The sequence below is a fragment of the Garra rufa genome, chromosome 10 (genome assembly GCF_049309525.1).
Source record: "Garra rufa chromosome 10, GarRuf1.0, whole genome shotgun sequence".
NCBI lineage: Eukaryota > Metazoa > Chordata > Actinopteri > Cypriniformes > Cyprinidae > Garra > Garra rufa.
In genome coordinates, this window is record NC_133370.1 from 37422 (window position 1) to 61742 (window position 24321).

Consider the following 24321-nt stretch of genomic DNA (forward strand, 5'->3'; position numbering starts at 1 on the left):
ACACACACATATAGAGACACACACACACACACACACACACACACACACACACACACACACACATATAGAGACACACACACACACACACACACACACACACACACATATAGAGACACACACACACACACACCACACACACACACACACACACATATAGAGACACACACACACACACACACACACACACACACACACACACACACACTCGTCATATTTGTGCCGTAGCTCAGAATGGCTCACGCCGCTGTGTCTGTAAGCGTGTTCATCTGTGAGCTGCTTTTAAAAAGGAATGAGGATCATAAGATCAGATAACCAGCTATTAAACCGGTCACACCCGTCTCTCCCTCGTCCCCATGAGCACAGACACAGGAGGATGAATGTAGACGGATAAGAGACAGACAGATGTACGTACAGCGCTTTATCCAGCAGTTGCTGTTTTTCCTGCAGCTCCTGTTTCAGACTTTCCACCTCCACCTTCAGCTCGATGTTCTGGAACAAACCAAACATCTTTAAATGTTTGTTCACACGACAGCAGAAGATGACAGTTCTTCATATCAGCAGATGAAACACTCACACTCAGCAGGAACACTCTCACATTACCCTTCAAATGATACCCGTGTGTGTGTGTGTGTGTGTGTGTGTGTGTGTGTGTGTGTGTGTGTGTGTGTGTGTGTGTGTGTGTGTGTCTCTCTATATGTGTGTGTGTGTGTGTGTGAGATTAATCAGTGTCCTTTAACAGGCGGTTCTGGCATCTCACAGGTTATTTTTAGTGGACTGGAATGCGGCGCTGATACTAAAGCACAAGTGAAGTGAACAGCTGTCGACTGTTTACCTGCTGAAACACACACGTGACCAGCACTAGTGCGTTATGTACCAGAACGTTCAGAAGGGTTTTTGTAGAACTGTATGTAAACTCTTTAGTAATTCCTCATGAGCTCTGAGACACTTTCAAGAAAAGTTCTGAAGATGTGTATTTTTTAGTTGTTGTTGCAGAGGACATCTGATCAGCAACGCGTCACAAGCATAAAATCACCCTAACCACTTCAGACGGACACTGCTCTCACTCGACCCACACTAATGTCACACGGCAGTGAAGAAATGGGACCCTGGACCACAAAACCAGTCCAAAGGTTTCTTTATCTGAATAAATAAGCTTTCCATTGATGTATGGTTTGTTAGACAATATTTGATCGAGATTCAGAAAATCTGGAATCTGAGGGTGCAAAAAAAAACACATAAAAATTTGCCTTTAAAGTTGTCCAGATGAAGTTCTTAGCAATGCATATTACTAATCAAAAATTAAGTTTTGATATATATTCCATTTTACAAAATTGACAAAATATCTTCATGAAACATGATCTTAATATCCTAATGATTTCTGGTATAAAAGAAAAATCAATCATTTTGACTCATACAATGTATTTTTGGCTTTTGCTACAAATATACCTGTGCTACTTGAGATTTTATGGTCTAGGGTCACAAATCATGTTTACATTAGCTTAGATTTAGATAACCTAACCCTAATACATATCACTTACTTTAATCCCCAAACGTTTATGCATATTAGCCTGTATTTCAATATCCTGCAGCATGTTTAGTATAGTATATGGTTTAGTGAGGGATTTTTAATCAATTGTTATATTGTTTTCAGCAAATAACTAATATACATATACTCAAAGACTTAGTTTAACATGAGAAAAACAGCACACAACGCCATTACTGATCATGTAATGAACAACATGATGCTTCCAAAACGATTAAAAGTAATTCTTGTGATTTTACCAAAATCAATGTAGCAGCGTAATTACATTCAACAGGTACAATCAGCAGATTTTAACAAAAAACTATGTTGAATATCATCAAATAAAAAGACGTTCAGGATTAACAAATTGACGTTTTTCTGTGTAAGTACAACTAAATCTCTTTCACACGACCCGCGGATCCGTCCCAGATCTTACGGGAACGTCCGCTTCTGCACTATGACCTGCATTTTATGAACATTTTTTTTTAATGTACAAAGGTCCTAAACAAATTAAATTATATTTATATTATCATTATTATTGATAAATCTTTAGGGTATTATATTTGCATGTTAACTCCGCTGCTGACGTTCATCACTTTAATCGCACAGACAGCGGATCTGAAGGCGTCCGTCGTCTCACCGTTCTGTAGATCTCATCGCTGCTGTCCTCAAACTTCTGCTGGATCCGCTCCTCCAGGAAGTAGATGCGCAGCTTGAGGCTGAAGTTCTCCTTCTTCAGGTCATTGAGGTGCTGTGAGAGAGTTCGGTAAGTGTTAGACATGTCCGGCGGGAGTGTGTGTGTGTGTGTGTGTGTGTGTGTGTCGATCATCACACCGTCCGTCTGCCGGCGCTCGCACACATCACACTAATCGAACACAACTACAACAGAACGAAACTAACGAAAGATCCACAGCTACGTGACGATCACATTCACCCGCCATCTTCACGCTCAAACACACAGAGAACGAGGGGCCGCTACAAGGGCCCGGGGCCGCAGAGCCGTGACTCCATGATGAGCTTTAGGACGGAGATAGAGACGGCAGAGCTTTTTTTACTCTGGAAGAAATCCCAGGAATCCCTGACAGCCCACAGACGAGCCAACCGGAGGACGGGCCGCGGTCACGCGGGACACGATCAGAGCGGGTTCAGACGGAGGTGAGATCACATGACTACGATTATGAACAGACTGGACTCGGTCCATCACGGACGGACGCTCAGAAACCGACTCACTAATAATAACTGGCCCTGAGGAGCGGCAGGAGGAACCGTCCCAGCAGCGCTTCACGTGTGTTTATTCCAGACTCCCCTCAGATAACCCTCCTGAAGTCCATCTGGAGTCCCACAGCCGCCGTCCGTCCGTCCGTCCCATCTCTGGTCTGATTGTGTTACGTAACTCTGAACCAGCTGCTGTCAAACTCTTCCTGGCATCACTGTGTGTTTTAGGCCCTGGAGAACAACTTCTATAAATACACCAGCAGTCAGACACACCTGCTGCCATTCCCCTCACGCCAGAATAACAGTGATGATGATGATGATGATGATGATGATGATGATGATGATGATGATGATGAAGACTCTGGAATCACACTAATGCAAGTCTTCCAGTCTTCAGTGTTACATGATCCTTCAGAAATCATTCTAATATGCCGATTTGCTGCTCAAGAAACATTTCTGATTATGATCAATGTTGAAAACATTTTTGCCTTGGTGAGCAGAACAGACTTATTTAAAAAACAAACTTAGTTATTCCAAACTTTTGACCGCTCATGTACATCCATAGGCACAATATCAAGCACTGAATCAATCAGAAGGTGTTTTAAGCTCATGAGAAACTGTCTTACACTCATCATCTGCTGTTGTTTAAAGTGTAAATGTGTTTTCCTCAAGAATGAGCTCAGAATCCAGCAGCAGAGACAAAACTAGTGACTAGTATTTCTGTACCTTACAGCAAAACTCAGAGACGCGCCATTGTTGGACAGCTAGCAGCCCCCCTCACCCCCAACAATGAGAAACGGCCAATCTGTCCCCCATTATTTGAAATGATCGCACTAATCTGCTTTACTCTATTACACAGCGCTCTGGATGACAAAACCTTCAGCAGGGTTACTGCTCTCATCAATGTCAAAATAATTAAGATGGCCAAAGTAGGCAAGGTTTACTGTATAAATCAGAGGTCTCAAACTCAATTCCTGGAGGGCCGCAGCTCAGCTCACACCTGCTTGGAGTTTCTAGTAATCCTGAAGATCTCGATTAGCTGGATCAGGTGTGTTTGATTAGGGTTGGAGTGAAAATGTGCAGAGCTGTGGCCCTCCAGGAATTGAGTTTGAGACCAGTGGTATAAATACTATTAACCCTAAATATGTGTATGTGTATATACTGTATATATATTTGGTCCCCCCAATGTTGAAAAGATGGTTACAGCCTTGGACGGGTGTGTAAATGCTGCTCAGAGTCAGCACAGACGTCTCTCACTGATGCTACAAGCAAACAAAGATGTGATCCAGCAGACAGCAGAGGGTGGCACTAGAGAGCAACACAGATTCAGAACACAAACGGTTTCATTTACTCCATCGTGGATCTGTGATAGACAACCGCGTGTTCCCTTGCCACTGTTTTAGTTCACTGATGAAAATGGTTTCATTTGATCCATTATTTATATATATATAGCTGAACCGCTGCAGACAAAGTCAGAAGATCTCACCTGTTCAAATTCCCTCAGTGGGTGCGTCTGAAGAGGAACTTTATCAGTGTCTTCATTTAGACAATCTACAAACACACAAATGCTTGTTAAACTATATTTATTCAACTATATGTATTGATTTAGTGTGTGCGTGTGTTTTACCTGTCATGTAACCAGCAGCTCTGCACTCATTATCCTCTTCATCCACAACAAAATCTCTGAGAAAAACAGAACAGGAATCCAAAAATCAATAATAAATTATGCGTTCATTACTGAACTATTTTTGTTGCTGTTTTTTAGCAGAGCTGGAAAGTAAAGAAAACAATCAAACAAAACAGAGAACAATAAATTCTTCCCTGTTTTGACCAGGAAAATCCAGCCTGAATGAAGAAACTGTTAGCTATGATGAAACATCAACAGATTCAGTATAAAATGACATTTAAGGTCTTTTATTTCACTTAAAACTCAAGCCACATCACCAGCACAAACAGATTAAATAAAGAACAGTAATTAAAGAGCAAAGACACACCACATCTGGACATTATTTCAAGTAACTAAACATTAAAGGAACATTATGTAAGAAATTTATGTCAGTCAATCATAAAATGGCCCTAACATGTCACTAGACATTAAGAAATCATGTTCATTTCAAATACTTATATCACTGACAACAGTGGTCTGGCCAGGATGTTGTCATTTAAAAGTGCAAGTTGCAGCCCTCAACTGATGTTATTGTTGTCGTTTTGTGTTTTGGTCTGAGGCTCCACCCTCCAGCTATCCACCAATCACGAAGTCAGTAGAGTTTCGTGAGACGGGTTGCCAGCTCTGCTCTAGTTAGTTACAGCTGCTGCTAAGAACGAGTCGGAAAAACATGTATAAAGTTACGAAACCTAAAAGACCTCGTTATGAATCCAAAGAACGTCGTGACAAAGTCCGAAATAAAACAAGGATTTGTATAGGAGATGCCTTTGACAGATGGAGACGGCTGAAAACAGACACGAATTTGAAGACAGATGCCAACGTTGCTAATTTTCTCCTGGACAGGTAACGTTAAGATTCATCTATGTTTGGCTAACTTACTTGTACTTAATGTAAATAGACATTTCAAATATTCACGACAGACGAACAAAGGTATATATGTTCGTGCAAAGTAACGTAGCGCATATGGAGGAGGTGGGGTCATCGAATTGAAAAGGTAAGGAATTGTTTGGCCAGACTCCAGCTGGTCCAAAATGCAGCAGCTAGAGTTCTTACTAGAACCAGAAAGTATGAGCATATTAGCCCGGTTCTGTCAGCACTGCATTGGCTCCCTATAAAACATCGTATAGATTTTAAAATCTTGCTAATTACTTATAAAGCCCTCAATGGTTTAGCTCCTCAGTACTTGAACGAGCTCCTATCGTATTATAGTCCTTCACGTCCGCTGCGTTCTCAAAATTCTGGCAATTTGATAATACCTAGAATATCAAAATCAACTGCCGGCGGCAGATCATTTTCTTATCTAGCACCTAAACTCTGGAACAATCTACCTAACACTGTTCGGGAGGCAGACACACTCTGTCAGTTTAAATCTAGATTAAAGACACATCTCTTTAACCTGGCTTACACATAAAACATTAACACATTTCTATAATTCAAATCCGTTAAAGGATTGTTAGGCTGCATTAATTAGGTCAACCGGAACCGAAAACACCTTCCATAACATCTGATGCACTCGCTGCATCGTAAAAAGAATGGCATCTACGCTAATATTAGTCTGTTTCATTCTTATTCCGAGGTCACCGTAGCCACCAGATCCAGCCTGTATCCAGATCAGATGGTCACTCCAGTCCCCCGGATCCAGTCCGCACCAGCTTAGATCATGGATCACCACCTGGAGATGACTTCAATAGCCGTGGATGTCAACCAGATGAGCTCCAGAGACGGATCATCAATAAAGACCTCGCCAACCTTGACGGCCATCGGCGCTACACCACAGGATCCTGATGAGTTCTCTACAATCAGACATTGGTACAAACTGTTGTTTGGTCTGGCCAGAGGAGAACTGGTCCCCCGACTGAGCCTGGTTTCTCCCAAGGTTTTTTTCTCCATCTCTGTCACCTGTGGAGTTTTGGTTCCTTGCCGCTGTCGCCTCTGGCTTGCTTAGTTGGGGACATTTTCCAGCGATATCGTATACTATTTGAACTGAACTGACGATGATATCACTGAATTCATTGATGAACTGCCTTTAACTGAAAATTGATTATCTTCAATAATGCGTTACTTACACACTATTGTTCTGTTTAAATACTGTGCAGTTGCTTTGACACAATCTGTATTGTAAAAGGCGCTATATAAATAAAGGTGACTTGACTTGACTTGACTTGACTTGTTTGGAAAATAGAAACAGCGAGTCGTCATTGCTAACATTATCAATGCATTATCAGAGCCCGTTTCTCTGTCATTATGCTGAAACGCCGAGGAAAACAACATTAGCACGTCGATTATGGCAATGTGAAACGTAATTGAGACGTATTGAGTAGCCTAACGTTACCTCGGTAAAAACGAATGAAAGAAGGAATTGACCCTCGACTTTTGGATGCTATATTCTACCATGTTTGTTGGTGTAGGCTAAAGCCCCGTGCTGCCGTACACAGTGGATTTTCCACGGGCGCCCGTGCTAAATGCGTTTTATAAAAAGCTTTATAAAACGGTTAGTTCCATTCCTCAATTCTGATTGGTCAGCAGCTGTGTCGTATTCATGATACGGCACTGCTATGACCGCTTCACTCAACGGTTTTGTGTATCATTGAACCTCCTTAGCAACCACCCTTAGCAACGTAAACACAGCTGCAGCAGTTAGGGACTACTTTTTACAGCGGAAGGCAGTTAATGATTTTACTTTATGAAAACGTACAACCTAATATATATAAATTAATATATATTTTTGATATTAATATTTTTATTGTGTGGTAACCGTTTTATAAAAGCAATAAGGTACTTGAGGCTGTGCTGTATCGTGAATAAATCACGGCTGAAGGGGTTCCTAACAACGCCCTTCAGCCGTGATTTATTCACGATACAGCACGGCCTCTCGTACCTTATTGCTTAATTATATCGCACCACTAGCAGGGTATGAAAACAATCAATGTTCCGACTGAAATGTGGTATTACAGTGCATCTTTACGAAATATTTGGCTAATCGCCTAATTACTTCACAAAACATCTCTCGTGAACATAAACATAAGTAACAGAAGAAAAAAAACTTATTGTGTAGAACTTGCCATTGGAAGCTCCTTGTAGCAGCCTACAGTCCTGCTGGATCCTGCAGCTTATCTGGCAACCTGGAGTCAGGGGGGATACACCGTTCTACAGTATTTAGAAAGTGATTGCAGTACCAGTTTTGGCCACAATCCTACATATTGTTCCTTTAAAGCTCTGCACGGCACATTTATCAAGTTTATGAAACCCTTCTAAAATCGTATCTCCTTTAAACATAATCTTGTAAAATTAAAAAAAATAATAATAATTATATATATATATAGGGGTGGGCGGTACACCGGTGTCATAGTCAGCACCGGTGTGACATTGCGCCACGACATGGATTTTCTAATACCGTTAATACCGTAATAAATCAATTATGTGCCTCGAACGGCTGCATTTACATCAATAATAGCTCATTCTAAATAATAAGGCATTAAATTTTCTTCAAACGTTCAGTTGTGGTCTGAATACCTGTCCTTATACTATATATCTTGTTGTAAATAAAGTAAAACATATTTGTATCAGCTCTGCAGGTGGTAGGTAAAAGGGGAGTGGCCATTAAACGACTGGTAAAACACTGTGAAGAAAGGTCGGGACTTTTCCCGGCGGCCGGCCGAAGGATTTACACAGCGGATCACAAATTGAGCGGCGCGAGGCGAACGCGACCGGCCTGTTTACTTTTACTTTCGATTTTGCGATAACGCACACTCTGTGTAAAGGGAGCAGCACATCTTATAATGTTAATAGATATTTGTCAGTGAGTACAAGATTGCAGCAAATCCTCCAGTCTATGTTTGTCATCTCTCTTTACTTTCGACCCGTGATCATTCAAATCTAAAGGTCATTGTACACTAGGGGTGGGAAAAAAAATCGATATTGCAATATATTGTTGTGCTCTCTGTCGCAATAAATAATCGATACACTAACGGCCAATATCGATATTTTATTACAACACAAATGATTAATTTACCCGTCGTCAGTGTCACTGTCACTACCCAATATCTACCATTCTGTTTGCGGGGGGCGCTGTTCGAGTAAATAGGCGTAAAGTGGCGGAAGCAGCGGCCAGTGAAGAACACAAGTTATCTTACAACATCAGAGAAGAAGCGCAGAAAAAAAGAGAAGTGAGAAGAATGGCGGAAGATAACGAAAAACAAATCAAAGACGCACCCGCTAGTTGAGCATGCTGATCAGTTACGCCTGTTTCACACATACTCCGTCTGCAGTGCGTATGCGTTGAGTATTTTTTTCCGCACCCATGTTAACGGATTAGAGCGTTCACACTGCACGCGGTTGCTGTGCAAGTGCATTGAATAATACGTTGTTTAATATACGTTGAGTTTAAACGTGAATATATCTAGAATTGTATTAGTGTACTGTGATAAAAGAGTATCACAATGCTGAAAAAGCACGTTTGTATTTGAAATCAAAATAACGGATAAATGGTGTGTTTGTGGTAAACAGCCGCGGATCAGGAACGGACTGCAAACGCGTCCGTGCTGCTACTGCATCGCATACGTAACGCACACGGACTGCATACACACTGCAGATGGAGTATGTGTGAAACAGGCGTTAGTGTTCCTCAAGAAGAATATGCCTTGATGAGACCACTGTCCAGGTTAACATAAAGCACTTTACAGTAACTTACTACTGACGTTTCAGTATCATGGTTTACACATGTTAGTTAATGTTCATGTTGTTTTTTAATGTTCAGGCACTTTTATCTGTCTAGCTGTACAGTGTTTACATTTAAGACCAGGAGGCAGTGAGTTATTATGCAAATGCATATTTCTTTGCACAGTGTTGGAAATGTTGGCATTAATAAATGCATAAGATTTCCTTATTATGGGTATTTTTTTTCTTTTTCAGTCACATATATCGTGATATATCGTTGATGAAATTTCTTCCAATATATTGAATATCGTAGATATCGTGAATCGCGATATTATCGATATCGTGGGCCACATATCGCCACAGAATTGAATCGTGAGCTACCTGTATCGTCCCACCCCTATTGTACACTGAGTCCGATTTTCGTATGCATTTTTTTTTAGTTTTCTCATATTCGCCATCCTTATCAAAATGCTTATTATGGATGCGAAAATGCAGAAAATCAAACACGATCCGAATTTTTTTATGACGGACGAAAGTTTCAGAGGCAGTGTGTAAACTCGATTAACATAACCTGTATTTTTTTTTAACGTGCAAAAATCTCGGACGAAAATTTCGTACTCATGTGTGCAATGACATTAGATGCGTTCGACTTCGTGCGGCGCTGCGCAGACCGATCGGCGGCTGACTTGAAGTAGTGCATGCCGGTTAGAAATTTTGTCCGACTTGAACCGGCGCCGACGCCACGTGACGTTCACGTGTGGCATCAAAGTAACGCGAGAGCGTTTCGAGAACAGCCGGCTTGCTCAGCCAGCGCAGCATTTCAGAAGGGACTGCGCCAGACTGTGATGACGTCACAGCTTCTCACGATTGGCCACATTCACCACATGACCATGATCACGCGTGTTTCGTGCAGAACAAATAAATTTGCATGCCATTTCGTAAATAGTTTACGATCTTTTGACTGCAGTACATTTTATTCCCTTAAATTCTTTATATTGGATTTGTGCATAAGTTTATTACTGTACTTTTTTCATAGAGACCACTTATAGTATTCAGCTGCATATTTAAGTAATATTTTTTATGGAATAACTAAAATGTCACAGACATGTAATGTAATGTGGTCAACATTGATTGATGCTGAAATCTGTAGTTGCTGCTTCACTTGGATGTGCTGCATTTCTTCCAACAAAAAAGGTATTTCTATAGCTTCCAATTCATCTGCAATAAAGTAGGCAAACGCCACATGATCTGCCATGTTTGAGGGAGCAACGAGATCTCCAACTTGTCGGCTCCGTTTTCAGCTCCTCCCCGACTGCTTTCGGCTAATCTCGCCGATCGGTCTGCGCAGCGCAGCATGAGCTCAAACACACCTATTAACTCCAGCAGCTGGTGTTGATGCAGGGTTGCCAAGTCCGCATTTTTCCCCACAGAATTGGTCTACTTTTAAACTGTTGCCATGGGTTGATTTCCCCCAATTATTAAAAGGTTTTAAATATTGCAGAAAATATTTTCAATAAAAAATAGTTTTTTTGTTGTACACTGTTAAGTAAGATCTTTAGGTTTTTTGCAAAATAAATATGTTGAGAATGCATAATACTCTCCCATGTCTCTTTTTGATAAGGATACTTACCATTTACTTATTATATTATAAAAATATTAACTTTATTCACATACTAAAGGGACAGGACAGGCTACTCCTCCCAAAATGTACCAAAAAAAGTAATACCGTGATATTATACCGTCACCGTTCAAAAGATGAAAAATACCGTGATATTAATTTCAGGTCATATCGCCCACCCCTTATATATATAATTAGGCATTGGTACTATTTAAATTATTTAAACATTGTATAACTACTGACCCAAATACAAACACATCTGAACATTTCACAGCATGGCCGTACAGACATCGTGTAAATATATCATCCACTGTCTTTAGATACATCATCATCATCATCATCATCATCATCATCATCATCAGTGATCAGTACTGAAAGCCTCATGTCCCGAGGCCAATTTCACTAATAACAGATCAATGTCCTGCAGACATCAGCCTTGAACTTCAATTAAACAAGTCAAATTAAAGATTTAGATCGAACCCGCGGCTCTTTCAATGCTCTTGTGCGGCTCTTCAATCCGTCCACATGTTCTGTGTTTACAATCGCAGTTTATTTTTAAAATGTTGAAACTTAATTTCGCAATAAATGGGTATGTATTTAAATGCATTTGCTGAGTCTAATTTGGATTTTTATTTATTTATTTATTTATTTTACTCAACCTCTCATGCGATTTAACAGACATTAGCTAATTGACTAACACGAGTGATGTGCAGTTTGTTAACAGTTTGTCATGGCAGAGTCAGGGAAGCGTACAGCTAAACGTAAATACAAAGATGAGTCAAGTAAAAGGAGGTAGGCTGTTTTAAATCCATGAAAGCTATTGCATTATATAATTAGGTGTATAAGTTATTGTGACAAATATACTGTTGTTTGCGCATCTGTTGTGTGGCTCTTTGCAGTGATAAAGGTTTTTTTTTGTCTCATCATGCCTAACAGGTTCGCCACCCCTGATTTAGATCAATCACAGAATGAATCGATACTTTCATTAAATCAATTATTTCAATAATTTGTTTCAAAAAGTGAAACTTGTATGTTATATTAGTTCACTACACACAAAGTGAAATATTTCAAGCCTTTGTTTCAATTTAAAGCTTTTCAATTTGTTTCAATGGATTAAAGATAAAAAAAAAACAAATCCAGTATTTCACAAAATTAGAATATCATGACAAAGTTCAACATTGTAGGCTCCCTGTGTCCCAATCTAGTCAGCTAATTAACGCAAAACACCTGAAAAGGTTTCCTCAGCCTTTAAATTGTCTCAGTCTGGCTTAGTAGGATTCAGAATCAAGGGGAAGACTGCTGACTTGACGCTTGTGCAGAAGACCATCATTCACACCCTCCATAAGGAGGAAAATCTCAAAAGGCAATTGCAAAAGAAGCTGGATGCTCACAGAGCGCAGTATGGAAGTATATTAACAGAGTGCGAAGAGGAAGGGAAAAATGTGGTGCACAAGTGGCAGGGATGACCGTAGCCTTGAGAGGATTGTCAAGCAAGGGAGTTTCAGAAATCTGGGGGAGCTTCATAAGGAGTGGACTGAGGCTGGAGAACCACCACATACAGACGTCTGCATGACAGCGGCTACAGCTGGAGAATTCACTCCTGAACCAAAAACAACATCAGAAACATCTGTGCTGGGCTGAGGAGAAAAAGTACTGGTCTGTTGCCCAGTGGTCCCAACTCCTGTTTTCAGATGAAAGCAAATTTTGCATTTGATTTGGAAATCAAGGTCCCAGAGTCTGGAGGAAGACCAGAGAGGCACAAAAGTCAAGCTGCTTAAAGTCCAGTGTTTAGTTTCCACAGTCAGTGATGGTTTGGGGAGCATGTCGTCTGCTGCTGGGTCCATTGTCTTTTATCAAGTCCACAGTCAACGCAGCTGTCTACCAGGACATTTTAGAGCATTTCATGCTTCCTGCTGCCGACAAGCTTTTTGGAGATGATACTTTCCAGCAGGATTTGGCACCTGCCCACAAACTACCAGTACCTGGTTTAATAGCCATGGAATAACTGGACTTGATTGGCTGGCAAACTGGCCTGACTTAAACCCCATTGAAAATCTATGGAGTATTGTCAAAAGGAAGATGAGGGAACAGAGACCTCGAAATGCAGACGAGCTGAAGGCCAATATCAAAGCAACTTGGGCTCCATAACACCTCAACTGTGTCAAAGGCTGATCGCCACCTTGATGCTGGAATTAGTACTGAGGACATAATTCAGTACATTAACACACTTTCAGAAGGCCAGTATGTGTTTAAGATCCTTTTTTATTGGTCACATGAAATATTCTAATTTGGTAAAATACTGGATTTGGTCTTTAATCCATAATCATCCAAATTGAAACAAATAAAGTCTTGAAATATTTCACTTTGTGTGTAGTGAACTAATATAACATACAAGTTTCACTATTTGAAACAAATTATTGAAATAAATGGACTTTCCCTCGATATTCTAATTTTTTAGCACATACCTGTATTTCAATGTTTCATCAAAACATTTGCCTGACTAAACAACAGCTGAACATTTACAGAAAACACACAGCAGCTCCAAATGAACAAACATTGTAAAGAACTGAAGCACATCAGAGTAAACCAGCAGTTTGAGTTCGGCTCACAGTGACACTCGTTTCCGTTGTAGTACACATGTCATTATACACATTTGAGTTCTCATAAACCATATATACCAGAACACACACTAGAGTCAGGTGTAAATGAGAGCATTTACATTCAACATACACACATAGTTCATCTGAAAGCCTCTCCTGGATCTCAAATGTTAATCTTGAAGAAATACACCACAAAGATCTGTTAAAACACAAAAGTCTGCGATCACAAGATCTCCATCTGAACTCAAAACTGATCTGAGCTGCTTTATATCTCTGAGCTCTTACTGAGTCACAAGTACAGACTCAATTGGCTCTGATTTGATTCAGCAGAACCATCCGAGACAAAGCTGATCCTGCCATGAAACATAAATGAGAGCTCAACAAAGCAACAGTGCGTTCCTCTGGGTTTGGACCATTTTACATGCACATCTGCAATAATGAACTCATAAATCTGGCATATTTCTCTTTCCATTAACAAATGAATGCACATTTCTATCACCATGCTCTGTGGTGGTGAACATCAGCACTGCTGCCAGGCTTTTCTCATCGTGTTTCTGATGGAGAGGCGGTGAATCACATCTTTCTCTCCTCTAACTGCTGTAATCGTCCGTCTGTATTTCACTCTTCTCTGGAAGGCCGTGAGAAGCCAATAATGGAGTTGAAAAAGCAGTGAGAATGCAAAAACCGTATCACGTGAATGACAGATCACTGCAGCTCCGGTGGATTGATCAATCATGTCTGATCAGGTTTACAGCACTGCTTATGAGATGAAGATGATGGAGGATCTCTGAATCAGTCAAATATACAGTTTGCATTATCTGATGAACGGATACTATAGATATAATGTATTTCTCTCAGACTTGAATCAGGTGCGTCTGCAGTCATGCATTGATCTCCTCTAGAAATGAACCTCTAAAACCCTCATCAAAAACATGAATATTACTCCTGATGTCAAATCAACTGTATCAGCACATAAACACAACACTGCTGAAATGAAACGAAGGCCGTGTGTGACGCTGATGAGCGAATTCATGTCATCAATTGAGCATCAAAGCGCAGAGATTAAATAAAGGCCGGGATCGATCCTCACCGTTTGGTCGCAGTCCTGCTCGCGCTCTCCGCTCCGTCGCTCCAGTTCATCATCAAACCCCGGCCCGTTTCCGATCATTCCTCCATCGTTCAGCGTGTCGTTATTCCTCGCAGACAGAACCGACGACAACGCTGTAGATCGTTCTGTGCGCGTGCATGAGGACAGCTGCTGCGCGCGCTCGCTAGGTTCGGTTCGACTGTCCTACATTCACAGGTCCGTGTGAAGCTGCTTCTGGACTCTTTCAGGTTACATTTGACCTACATCAGCCGAACCCCATCAGAACATCGGCTGTAATGCGCATGCGTCCCTCTGCTCTGATCAATGTGATCGCGAGAGCTCTTCGGGGCTTTAATTAAGAGGACAATAGAAATCTCATTTACATTTACTGACGTTTAAAATACGGTTTATTAACGTTTATGTTAATGCATGTGAATTTAATTTATTAAATATAATGAAGTATCTCAATGACATGCTTATTTATAGGTGTCATTGTGCGAATCCCTGAATGTCATGTAATGATTCTGGAAATAGTCTATTCTGTGTGTTGTGTGTATGATGACAGTGTGTTGCCACACAACTGAATCTCTTCATTTCACTCTGTTTTATTTCTACTTACTTGAATTACAATTCTACATCCTGTTTGCCTGCAAATTCAGTGAGTTTTTAAAGCATTCATAATTCAGTTCTTACCACCTCACAGCTTTAATCATCAGCATAACTGCATTTGATCAGTGGCTCTTCAGTGAATGTCTGTGGAAGAGCAGCATCTAAAACACACTCATGCACCACAATCACGATACTTTGTAATTAATTTCAAACACAATATTTTTCAGACCACTTAATATATTGCAATCCAATTTAAACACAGTAGTATCTGATAAATAAACACCTATCTATGTTGGAAAAGAGTCACCTATCTATGTTGGAAAAGAGTAGTCCGTGTTAAAACATTCTCTAGTGTGTTCATATGTGCTTGAGCTGCTCTGATGGGCTTCAAACAAAGTGCTGAACCACAGTTTCTGAGTCTTTCTTCTTTTTGCATGGAGAGTGAAAGTGTGGTACAGATGCTTATAGCCATGCCGACTTTAATAAAAATGTTTTTACTGTTTCAATCGTGTAGATTGCTGGACTTGTGCTGTGTTTCCACCAGATGGCGCTCTTCACATCTCAGAGTTTGAGAGAACACTGTTTTAGAGCAAATGAATCTGGGAAGTTGCAGTACCAGCAGAGACCAGCAGGCGTCTCCACAGCACAGTCACCGTAAACCTGAACATCAGCATCTGTGTTGAAAAATACTGTAAATGTGTTAGTGCTCAGGTGATTGTGTCAGTGCTGGAGTTCTTCTGTCTGTTAGTCTGATTTCTGCTCTACTTTCTTCTTGTTCTTGAATTCTCCAGTTCTCATCTGTAGAAGCTGCTCCCTATACGTTCTTGCCGAAGGCGACCCGTGGGCCTGTGCGCGGCGCTCTGGGCTCGATCCCGTCAGAGATGATCCAGATGGCCGGGGCGTATCTGGCGCCCTCCATCACCACCCGGATCTCCTCGGCGCGGGCCATTTCCTCCAGCTCCGGGGTGGTCTCCGGACACCAGTCCACCATGAATTTGTCTCTGGCCTCGCACATGTTGATGGGCACCTCCTCCGGCTGCTCGCCCAACACATAGTCTGCAGAGAGACGTGGAGGAATGAATGATTACTGTCACAAACCTGCTCTTTTTAAGACGGTGATGATGGAGTGATTGAGTTAGTCATCGTTAAACAACCCATTCAAGAATGACATTTCTGAGAAAGAACTGGTCACTGGCTTCATGAGATCAAATCGTTAAAGATTTTTTATTCAAACACATAGAGGCGTGTAAACATTCAGACGTCTGCGTCTCTGATAATCAATACTTATTAATAGCTGCTTTTTTTATTATAGTAAGTGGGGTGTCACTAAATTTGAGGAGAAATTTAGTTTAGAAAGCCTTTCCTAGGTTAGACTTTTTGAAGCAGTAGGTGAGGACAGAGAGCATCAGTGATGTTTAACCGCATCTCTCACCGGCTACATCGTGTATCAGGTCTTTGATGAGGTGGCCGATGATGGCGTAGAGCGTCGCCACTATGATGATGGAGGCCAGGATGATGTAGAAGATGTGGATGGGCAGATGGATGGCGTCTCGAGCCGGTGGGATGTAGCTCCTGAAGAAAACTTCCTCCTCACCAGAGGGGGGCAGCAAAGGAGGCTCATGCGGTCCGGCCATCATGCTCTTATCCAGAACTTCAACATATTCTTACAGTTAACATTAACGCAAGAACAACTGACCCTAACTATAACTATAACCTAATCCTGCTATTCAATGATCATTGAGCTGATCACACACACAGATTATTTCAGAGAAACTCTGGACAGTCGTAATATATCCTGATAGTTTCACAGCACAGTATTCCGCTGAGCTCAAAACACTCACTGTGTTCTGCTTTTGTAATGCCAATATTTATCAGGTGCTGTTATGTAATTCTGTTCAACAAAGCACCTCAAACACACTATAAACACGTCGTAAGCTTCTGAAAGTGTGGATCTGTAGCTCAATACGTACGGTCCAGATGAGAGTCTGTTCACAGGCCGTGATGAAGGTCAGACGTCATCCTTCTGGAGAAAACATAACGTTCGTGTCTTTCCTTTCCTCTGAAACTCCAGCAGTGAATGAAGAATAAAGGACGGAGGTTGAATCGCATGTGCGGCGCTGCGATTGGCCGAGACGCTCAAGGTCGAAGGCTTTATCGGCAGATATTATCCAGCTTTGAGACGGCTTACAGACTAGTTATGGTTAGGGTTAATCGTGAGCTGAGTACACAACAACTTTATTAATAAAAGATAAACCTCTTGAATGATGTTCTAGCGTGTGTTACACCTAATACAACAATGTAAATGTCTGAACAGCAGATCGATTAAACCACTACATAATAAACATAGATAATGAAACTAGGTCAGCATTAGTTTAGTGTGATGTATTTCATTCTTCTGATGGCTGGCTCTCGACGGCCTCATGTGTTTCTGCTGCGCTGTTTTAGAGCTGAACATCTCACACGTTTCAGTCCTTACTGACCCAGACAGGCATTAGAATAATCTAGTAGCTCATAAAGATGAATCAGACACAACGAGCTGTTGGTTCCTAATGAGGAGAAGCTTTAATTCTAGATCTCATTTGCATGGTTATGCCTTCTGTTTTATATATATACACAGTGCCAAAATATGAAACATCCCAGAAGTCATTTTAATGGCATCACAGAATACAGCATTGGCGTTGATGACATCACAACGATCACATGACCACGCCCTATTTTCATATTTAAAGACTGTTATCTACACTTCAGCAGCAAAAACAGCATCTGGTCTGATAAAAACGTGATAAAGACAACGTGAAAACATTAACGCCAGAATAAAGACAGCTGGCACAGACTGAATGTGGACTCATAGTGACGTGACGTAATGAAGGCCGGATCCTGTGAGACGATGACGCTCGCTGGTGTTGAATCCCGGCAGCAGACCGGCTCGCTCTTCCTCCGCGCGAACCGGCTCCTCTTCACCGCCGCTCTCGGCATCACCGACTTCAGATTTAGGCCCAAAGACCCAGTCTGAGGACAGACGATGAAAACCATTCAGTTCATGGAGGAACAGTAATGAAAACATGGGCCTCAACACATCCTGCTTGATCATAAGACACTCACTTACTGCCCTATTCCAGCTATGAGCTCAGGAACATAGATATACATCTATATCAGCTAAATATCAATCACTTATATTAAATGTTTAAATATTTACTCTTAAATACTTAATAACAAGTAATTCCCTTCATATCAATCTTTGATTATTGTGTGATCATTAGTTTGTGTGGAAACACGTTCATGCAGCAGCTGTTTACTCAAATAATGGCAAAAAAATGACAAATGATTCTAAAAATCCACAGGACACATGGAACTCAGTGCAGATGTGCAATAACGGCAGCACTTCCTCTCACTTCACAGACGTGATCTTAGCGTGTAAAGAGCTGTGTGTTTTCCTGAGCGTGAATGTTTGCAGTTTTTTTTGTAATAGTTGTGTTAGAGCTCATCAGTCGTCCTCAGTGTGGAAAGATGGACCTCAGTCACTGTTGTGAAGAGCTCAAATGTGTAGAAGATGCTGGAAAAGCAGAGGAGGATTTTCCTGAAACTTCTAACAGCTTAATGATCAGAAAAACAGAGACTCATGAACAACCATCTCAAAACACACCAACAGGAACATAAAGACCGTCAGAAGAACCAAGAGGATGGAAACGTGGACTATGTGTTGATATCTGTAATGTGAAAGAGCTTCATTAGGACAGGACTAAATGACAGTACCTGCTGTGTACATAAGATGACCCAGACTGACAGTCAGAAAGAAGCTGATGCACATCTGAGTCTGAACCCAAATGAAACATAAAGTATCGCAACAGACGTTCAACAAAACAAAGGCACACACGAGAAAACAGCAGAAACACGACACAACAGCAGGGACGCGAGAGAACGACGCGACAGCACACGCGACCGCCGACGGTACCTGCCAGATCACGAAGCAGGTCATCGATCAGGTGACCCACAATCGCGTATGTGGCCACGACGACCAGCACCAGACCCGCAGCGACGTACAGCACATGCGGCGGCACAGAGATGGAGTCTCGCGCGGGAGGCCTGTACTCCACGAACGGAGACGCGTCTGACTGCAGCGAACGCTGGGAACCCACGGCCCTCGAGAGCCTTTCTTCTGTCGAACCAGACGAGGAGGAAAGGAAAGAGTCCATGTCGGCCGACGCCGTGCGTCCCGGAGCGGATGTGATTGAATTCTCAACGTTTAACGCTCCTGATAACCAACAAATCTGCTGTTCGGAAAATGAGAACGAGAGAGAGAGAGACATATAGGACAGCGCACTTAATTACAGCTCACCACAGAAAGTAATAAAGAAGATAAAGAAGATTGTAAAGTTTTCTAATAACAAACAATATCTGCCTGGATTAAAGGGGAATGATTGAGCCGCAGAGAACCAGAAGAAGATTAAGCCTGTTTTAATCAAATCCTGAATCCACCAGCGTGTGTTCCAGCAGACCGAAAATTCCCAAGATTAGGAGAACAACATTCCCATCTAATCCACTAAATGAGAGAATAATGGGAACGACCAAAAACAAACCTGAAGCGTGTCATTTGTGCACCACCAGCGTCACCCGACAGATTTTAGAAACTTAAACGCAGTTCTTACTTTGACACTTAATTTCTTTGAGCACGTGATCTAAGACTAAACTCTTCATGCTACTGAGCCGCGCCGCTCTGTCTACTCTGAGGGATGAACTTCATCTGGATCCTCTGAATTTAACCTCATGAGCTCATGTATGAGAAACGTCCATTCCACGATGGTGATGACGGTGTTGAACACGACGATCGCGATCATGAGCGGGTGCAGCATACTGGGCTCAGACTGGTGTCTTCTAACACGGCGCTGGAGTGAATCTGTGCGATATGTTGTTCTACTATAATCCACTGATCGTCTTTGCAAACGCTGTCATATGTATCTCCAAAACTAATCCAACAGTTTATATAATAAGCTTTCTGCACAGATCCCATAATGCACTTCTTCCAAACCCCTCCTGGACCCCCAGCACTGTCCAGTCTGTCTGTCCCGCTTATCGGACACAACGAGTCTCTATAATGAGCTGATGAGATTGAGATGGATCAGGAGTTAGATACAGGTCCGCTCTGATCCAGGAGAAATACACATGCTTCATCAGTTGTTTCATTTCTTCTCTCAGACACAATAATATGACACGACCAGCAACTCTTTCCGGTTTACCCTTACACCACCATTCGTGTCTCTGTAACAAACATTATTCGACCTTTTATTTTAGTGTGACGCAAAGAAATTAATTTGTGTTTTAGTAGAGAATTTGCACATCCCCATTCCTCATAAAACATGCCTCATGTATTTGAGAAAATACTAAAGTACTGACTGTAATAACGCATCCTCAACCTCAGTCTTTATGAATATAACCATTGCACAAAACATGTTTTAAAGAGATGGGTTAAAAAGATTTTCCTCCGATTATAACGTAATGATAAGGTTGGATCGTGATATCTGAATCGGTGCGGCACATGTTTGATGACTGCTGATCTGAATATTCATGTAGTGGTCCATCATAGTGGCCCAGCCCTGATTTCCAGTTCAACAGAAACTTCAAACGTCAAATTAAATGATTAAAAAAGGGCATTGTTTCCTACTGGATGTGTTATTTCCTAAAGAAATATCTGATCTAAAGAGTTTAAATCTCTCCATATAGTAATGATCATGTAAGTGAAGGACAGTAGTCATACACAGACTGCTTTACTCTTACCTGTAAATGAACAAGCACTCCATAATGTTGCAGAATAAACTGGGCAAAAATCTTACAAATAAAGGGAAGGACCCTCTGTAGCTGCGGTCGCTGATCCAGAGAAGACGTTCTACGAAGCCGTGTGCGAACTAACCAGAGCTGCGTGAGATCTACATGCGGACGGACTCTACGCCGGAGACACGGATGCTGCGGCCTCCTCTGTTTCTGCCTCTTTGAAGAAGACCTCCGACATCAAGAAGGTCCAGAAGATGATGGACATGGACGTGTTGACGACCACCATGAAGATCATGAGCGGATGCAACATGCTGCCGTCTGCGGATAACCTTTCGCCGAGGTCGCGGCGATGAACGGGAGCGTGTGACGAGGGTCAGTCTCTCCTGAGACGCAGATAATCCGGCTTGAGCGAGACGCCGCTGTGATGAGAGCGAACACGTTTGCTGAGGGACAGAGAGAGCTTCAATATTCACCCTAACCGCATATAAACCCAGCAGGACAAACCATCACTATACTCCCGTACATCTCATCTACAGTCCTTTATCTTCAACAACTTCAAATGACCCTTATCCCTTCTTCCCTTATAATCCCCAGTATAATCTTCTGCTTATTCTTAATCTAAACCCTCACAAACACAGATGGCATGTTATGATGAACACGATCACAGCATGCATCATAACAAAAATAAAGAAGATATTAGGAAGAACGATAGAAACCAAAACAGCATTGGACCCCATTGACTTTTATTGTTTGGACAAAAACATGACACACATTACTGTACATTACAGAGAATATGATCATAATAAGAGATGTTCACGTTTAATGATTTAAACGATCGTTATGAATGAATGAATGAATGAATATTAGAACACATCCGTACAGCATATAAAACAGATAAATCCCAGTACAATGATGCGACGGTCACAGTCTACACAAAGAAGTTTTTCACGCGTCTGTATCTTCAGCAACGTTACTTTTTTATCAGCTGCTGACGTATGAAATCAGTTGTGCTCAGGTGTAGAGGATCACTTTCACTAGTAATATCATCCACTAACCCTGCTCCTGGAGCCCAGCACTGTGTGTTTCTCATGTCTGTTTGTCTGACGCACTCATTCCAGATCTCTGAGTCTCTCCTGATGAGCTGATGATCTGAATCAGGCGTGTTTGATTAAGGAGACGCTGACCCACAAACACACACTGACGACTGTCTTCATCAGCAGCAGCTCACAGCCAACAAACCTCTGTGTGTGTGTGTCTTTCTCTACCGTAAATGACTCTGGCTGTGATGATGTGCATCTAATGGATGACATTCAGACGTTTACGTGGAGCAGATGAGCCGCTGCACAATATAGAGAAGAAGAACAGCGAGAGCATTTGTTCCGTCTCGTCTCAAGTACGGCACACGTGTCGCGCGTCACCTCAACAGGCTAACGTCCTCTGCTGGTTCTCCTGCTGCAGGAAGTAGTCGCAGAACAGCGCTCTGACTTCCTCTCCGTCCCGGTCGTCGGCAGACGGAGACACCTCGTCCGCGGGCTGAGGGCTCTCCTCGTGCCGCACCGCCTCCTCCCATCGCTCGTCGAACTCGTCGCCGTGAACCTCGCAGACGTTGTGCAGGACGCAGCAGGCCAGGATCATGGTGGGAACCACGTCCATGCGGCAGTCGTTGCGCTTCAGAAGGCACTGCCAGCGCGCCCGCAGCCGCAGGAAGGCCTCGTCCACCACGCCGCGCGCCCGCTCCAGCTTACGGTTGAAGGCCCTCTGTCCGGCCGTCAGCTCGCTGGACTCGGGGTAGCTCTTCAGCAGCCAGCTCTTCAGCGGGTATCCGGCGTCGCCCAGCATCAGGTAGCCCAGCGGACGGCCCATGAAGTCCAGCGGCGGGTCGTGCAGCAGGAAGCCGCCGTCGCAGCCGCGCGCCCACAGGGTGGAGTTCTGCAGGATGGCGGAGTGTTCGGTGCTGCCCGGGAACCCGGCGCACACGTCCCAGAACTGGCCCAGACCGTTGACGGCGCCCTGCGTGACGACCGACAGCCAGCCGCGGCTGTTCCAGTAGTTGTCGGTGTTGCTGGAGGGCGCGATGATGGGCACGTGGAGGCTGCCGACCGCACCGGCGCAGTGAGGGAAACCCCAGCGGGTGGCGAAGAGGCGGGCGGCGTCCTCCAGCTCGTGTTCGCTGGGCGTGCGCAGGTACAGCGGCCGCAGGAGCAGCACGATGGCGTGACACACGTCCCGCACGCACTTGCACACGGTGGAGCGGCCCACGCCGAACAGGGTGCTGATGGTGCGGTACTCCACGTTAGACGCCAGACGCCACAGCGCCACGGCCACGCGTTTCTCCAGCGGCAGCGCCGGGCGGAGCCGAGTGTCCTGGCGGTTGAGGCGCGGCTTCAGTTTGCCGCAGAGGAGGAAGAACGTCTCTTTGGTCATGCGGAACTTCTCCAGCCAATCGGAGGGCTGGAACTCCCTCATGACCACACGCTCCCACCAATCGGTGCTCTCGATGTTGCTCCAGACCCGCGTGGGACGCGCCGGCAGGTCAGCGGTCGGACGAGACGTCTGAGCGATCATCATCTAGGAGATGAAAACAATTACGTTGTAGTTATGAATGTAGAGAACGTCTCAAATTATATGAAATATTAACTTAGTATGCATGAGCAAAATGAAGTAGTGTCTTCAAAAATGAGGGTTAAACTCAATATATAAATTTTAAACTCAATATATAAAAAATCTGAAGCATGTATAGGTGTATAAAAATACAGAAATAAATGGAATACAGAGGATCTTGGCTTCTGAAGTTTTTTTATTCAATATTTTGAGCTCAAGGCTGACTCCATTCAAAAGCAGACACTGCAGAAACTAGACTGAAGGCACTTAGACCTCACCATGATCATCCTCTTGTGCCGCTGGTGAAAGTACTGTCTGTGCGCGACCCGCCGCTGAACTTCTCGTCTGCGTTGCGCGTCCGCGCTGGTGACGTCACGCCGCCGCTTCATCAGCACGTAACTGAGCGTGAACATTAACGAGCGCAGCGTCTCGTCGTTTGCCATGTTTTCGCCTTTATCTTCAGCTCGGAGGTCCAAACGCCGGTGCAGAAGTGCGCTATATTTCACGACGAGCCGCGATCGGTCTAGTTATTCCGCGAACGTGAGGTTATTTCCTCGTTATTAGTCCTGGCTTTGCTCACGCATTCCTCGCTTCTTCTGCTGCAGCTGCTGTGAGGCTCTGCTCATGTGACGTCACGCTGCAGCGCCGCCTGCTGGTCTGACGTCACCACAATCTAACAGTTGCACTTCATCAGCTTCTGTCTGCTCTGTTTTTTTAAGTATCTGTTTATTATTTGATGCATTAAAAAAGTTGCACTTATTCATCTATAAGAACATTGATTGATCATCTCCCTGCTGTGAGACAATGTGCTCCTTGATTCATCAGCACATTATTTTAAAAATGACAAACTAATGATCAATATATCAATAATTCCTGATATATGGTATTTTGAGCACTTCCTGTGTCGATCTGCCTCCTTAGAATGAATCGCTTGTTGTATTTCCCAATTGTAAGTCGTTTTGGATAAAAGCATCTGCTAAA

General features: G+C 42.9%; 3 protein-coding genes across 6 annotated transcripts in view; all 3 read right to left on the bottom strand.

Annotated features, from left to right (window-relative positions):
- Positions 1-212, bottom strand: part of LOC141343759 (myomegalin) — an 18680-nt gene extending 18468 nt beyond the window's left edge. Inside the window, exon 1 of the mRNA XM_073848394.1 lies at positions 206-212. Within this exon, the coding sequence (XP_073704495.1) occupies positions 206-212 (7 nt within the window). The remainder of the gene's footprint in view (positions 1-205) is intronic.
- Positions 213-15283: 15071 nt separating this feature from the next.
- LOC141345026 (uncharacterized) lies at positions 15284-21324 on the bottom strand. Of its 4 annotated transcripts, none has more exons than XM_073849922.1 (4): positions 20746-21324; positions 16944-17982; positions 16406-16624; positions 15284-16029 (listed from the first exon to the last, which is right to left on the bottom strand). In XM_073849922.1, exons 3-4 carry the CDS (start codon positions 16608-16610, stop codon positions 15788-15790), a joined length of 447 nt encoding a protein of 148 aa, XP_073706023.1. In that variant the 5' UTR covers positions 16611-16624; positions 16944-17982; positions 20746-21324; the 3' UTR covers positions 15284-15787. The 4 variants fall into 4 exon arrangements, with proteins under 4 accessions (XP_073706023.1, XP_073706026.1, XP_073706025.1 ...); XM_073849925.1 differs by lacking the exon at positions 20746-21324 and adding an exon at positions 19620-20697; XM_073849924.1 differs by lacking the exon at positions 20746-21324 and adding an exon at positions 19551-19603.
- A 151-nt stretch (positions 21325-21475) lies between these two features.
- On the bottom strand, positions 21476-23945 carry LOC141344766 (uncharacterized). The gene is made up of 2 exons (XM_073849666.1): positions 23619-23945; positions 21476-23307 (listed from the first exon to the last, which is right to left on the bottom strand). Exons 1-2 carry the CDS (start codon positions 23781-23783, stop codon positions 22159-22161), a joined length of 1314 nt encoding a protein of 437 aa, XP_073705767.1. The 5' UTR covers positions 23784-23945; the 3' UTR covers positions 21476-22158.
- Between the last annotated feature and the right edge of the window lie 376 nt (positions 23946-24321).

Excerpts from the sequence above, each read along its gene's own strand:
- LOC141345026 (XM_073849922.1), bottom strand. The coding sequence starts at position 16,610 with ATGATGGCCGGACCGCATGAGCCTCCTTTGCTGCCCCCCTCTGGTGAG. Across the intron at positions 16,030-16,405 it reads CCTGATACACGATGTAGCCG|ACTATGTGTTGGGCGAGCAG; the intron begins GTGAGAGATGCG and ends GTCTCTCTGCAG.
- LOC141344766 (XM_073849666.1), bottom strand. The coding sequence starts at position 23,783 with ATGGCAAACGACGAGACGCTGCGCTCGTTAATGTTCACGCTCAGTTAC. Across the intron at positions 23,308-23,618 it reads GGCACAAGAGGATGATCATG|ATGATGATCGCTCAGACGTC; the intron begins GTGAGGTCTAAG and ends TTCATCTCCTAG.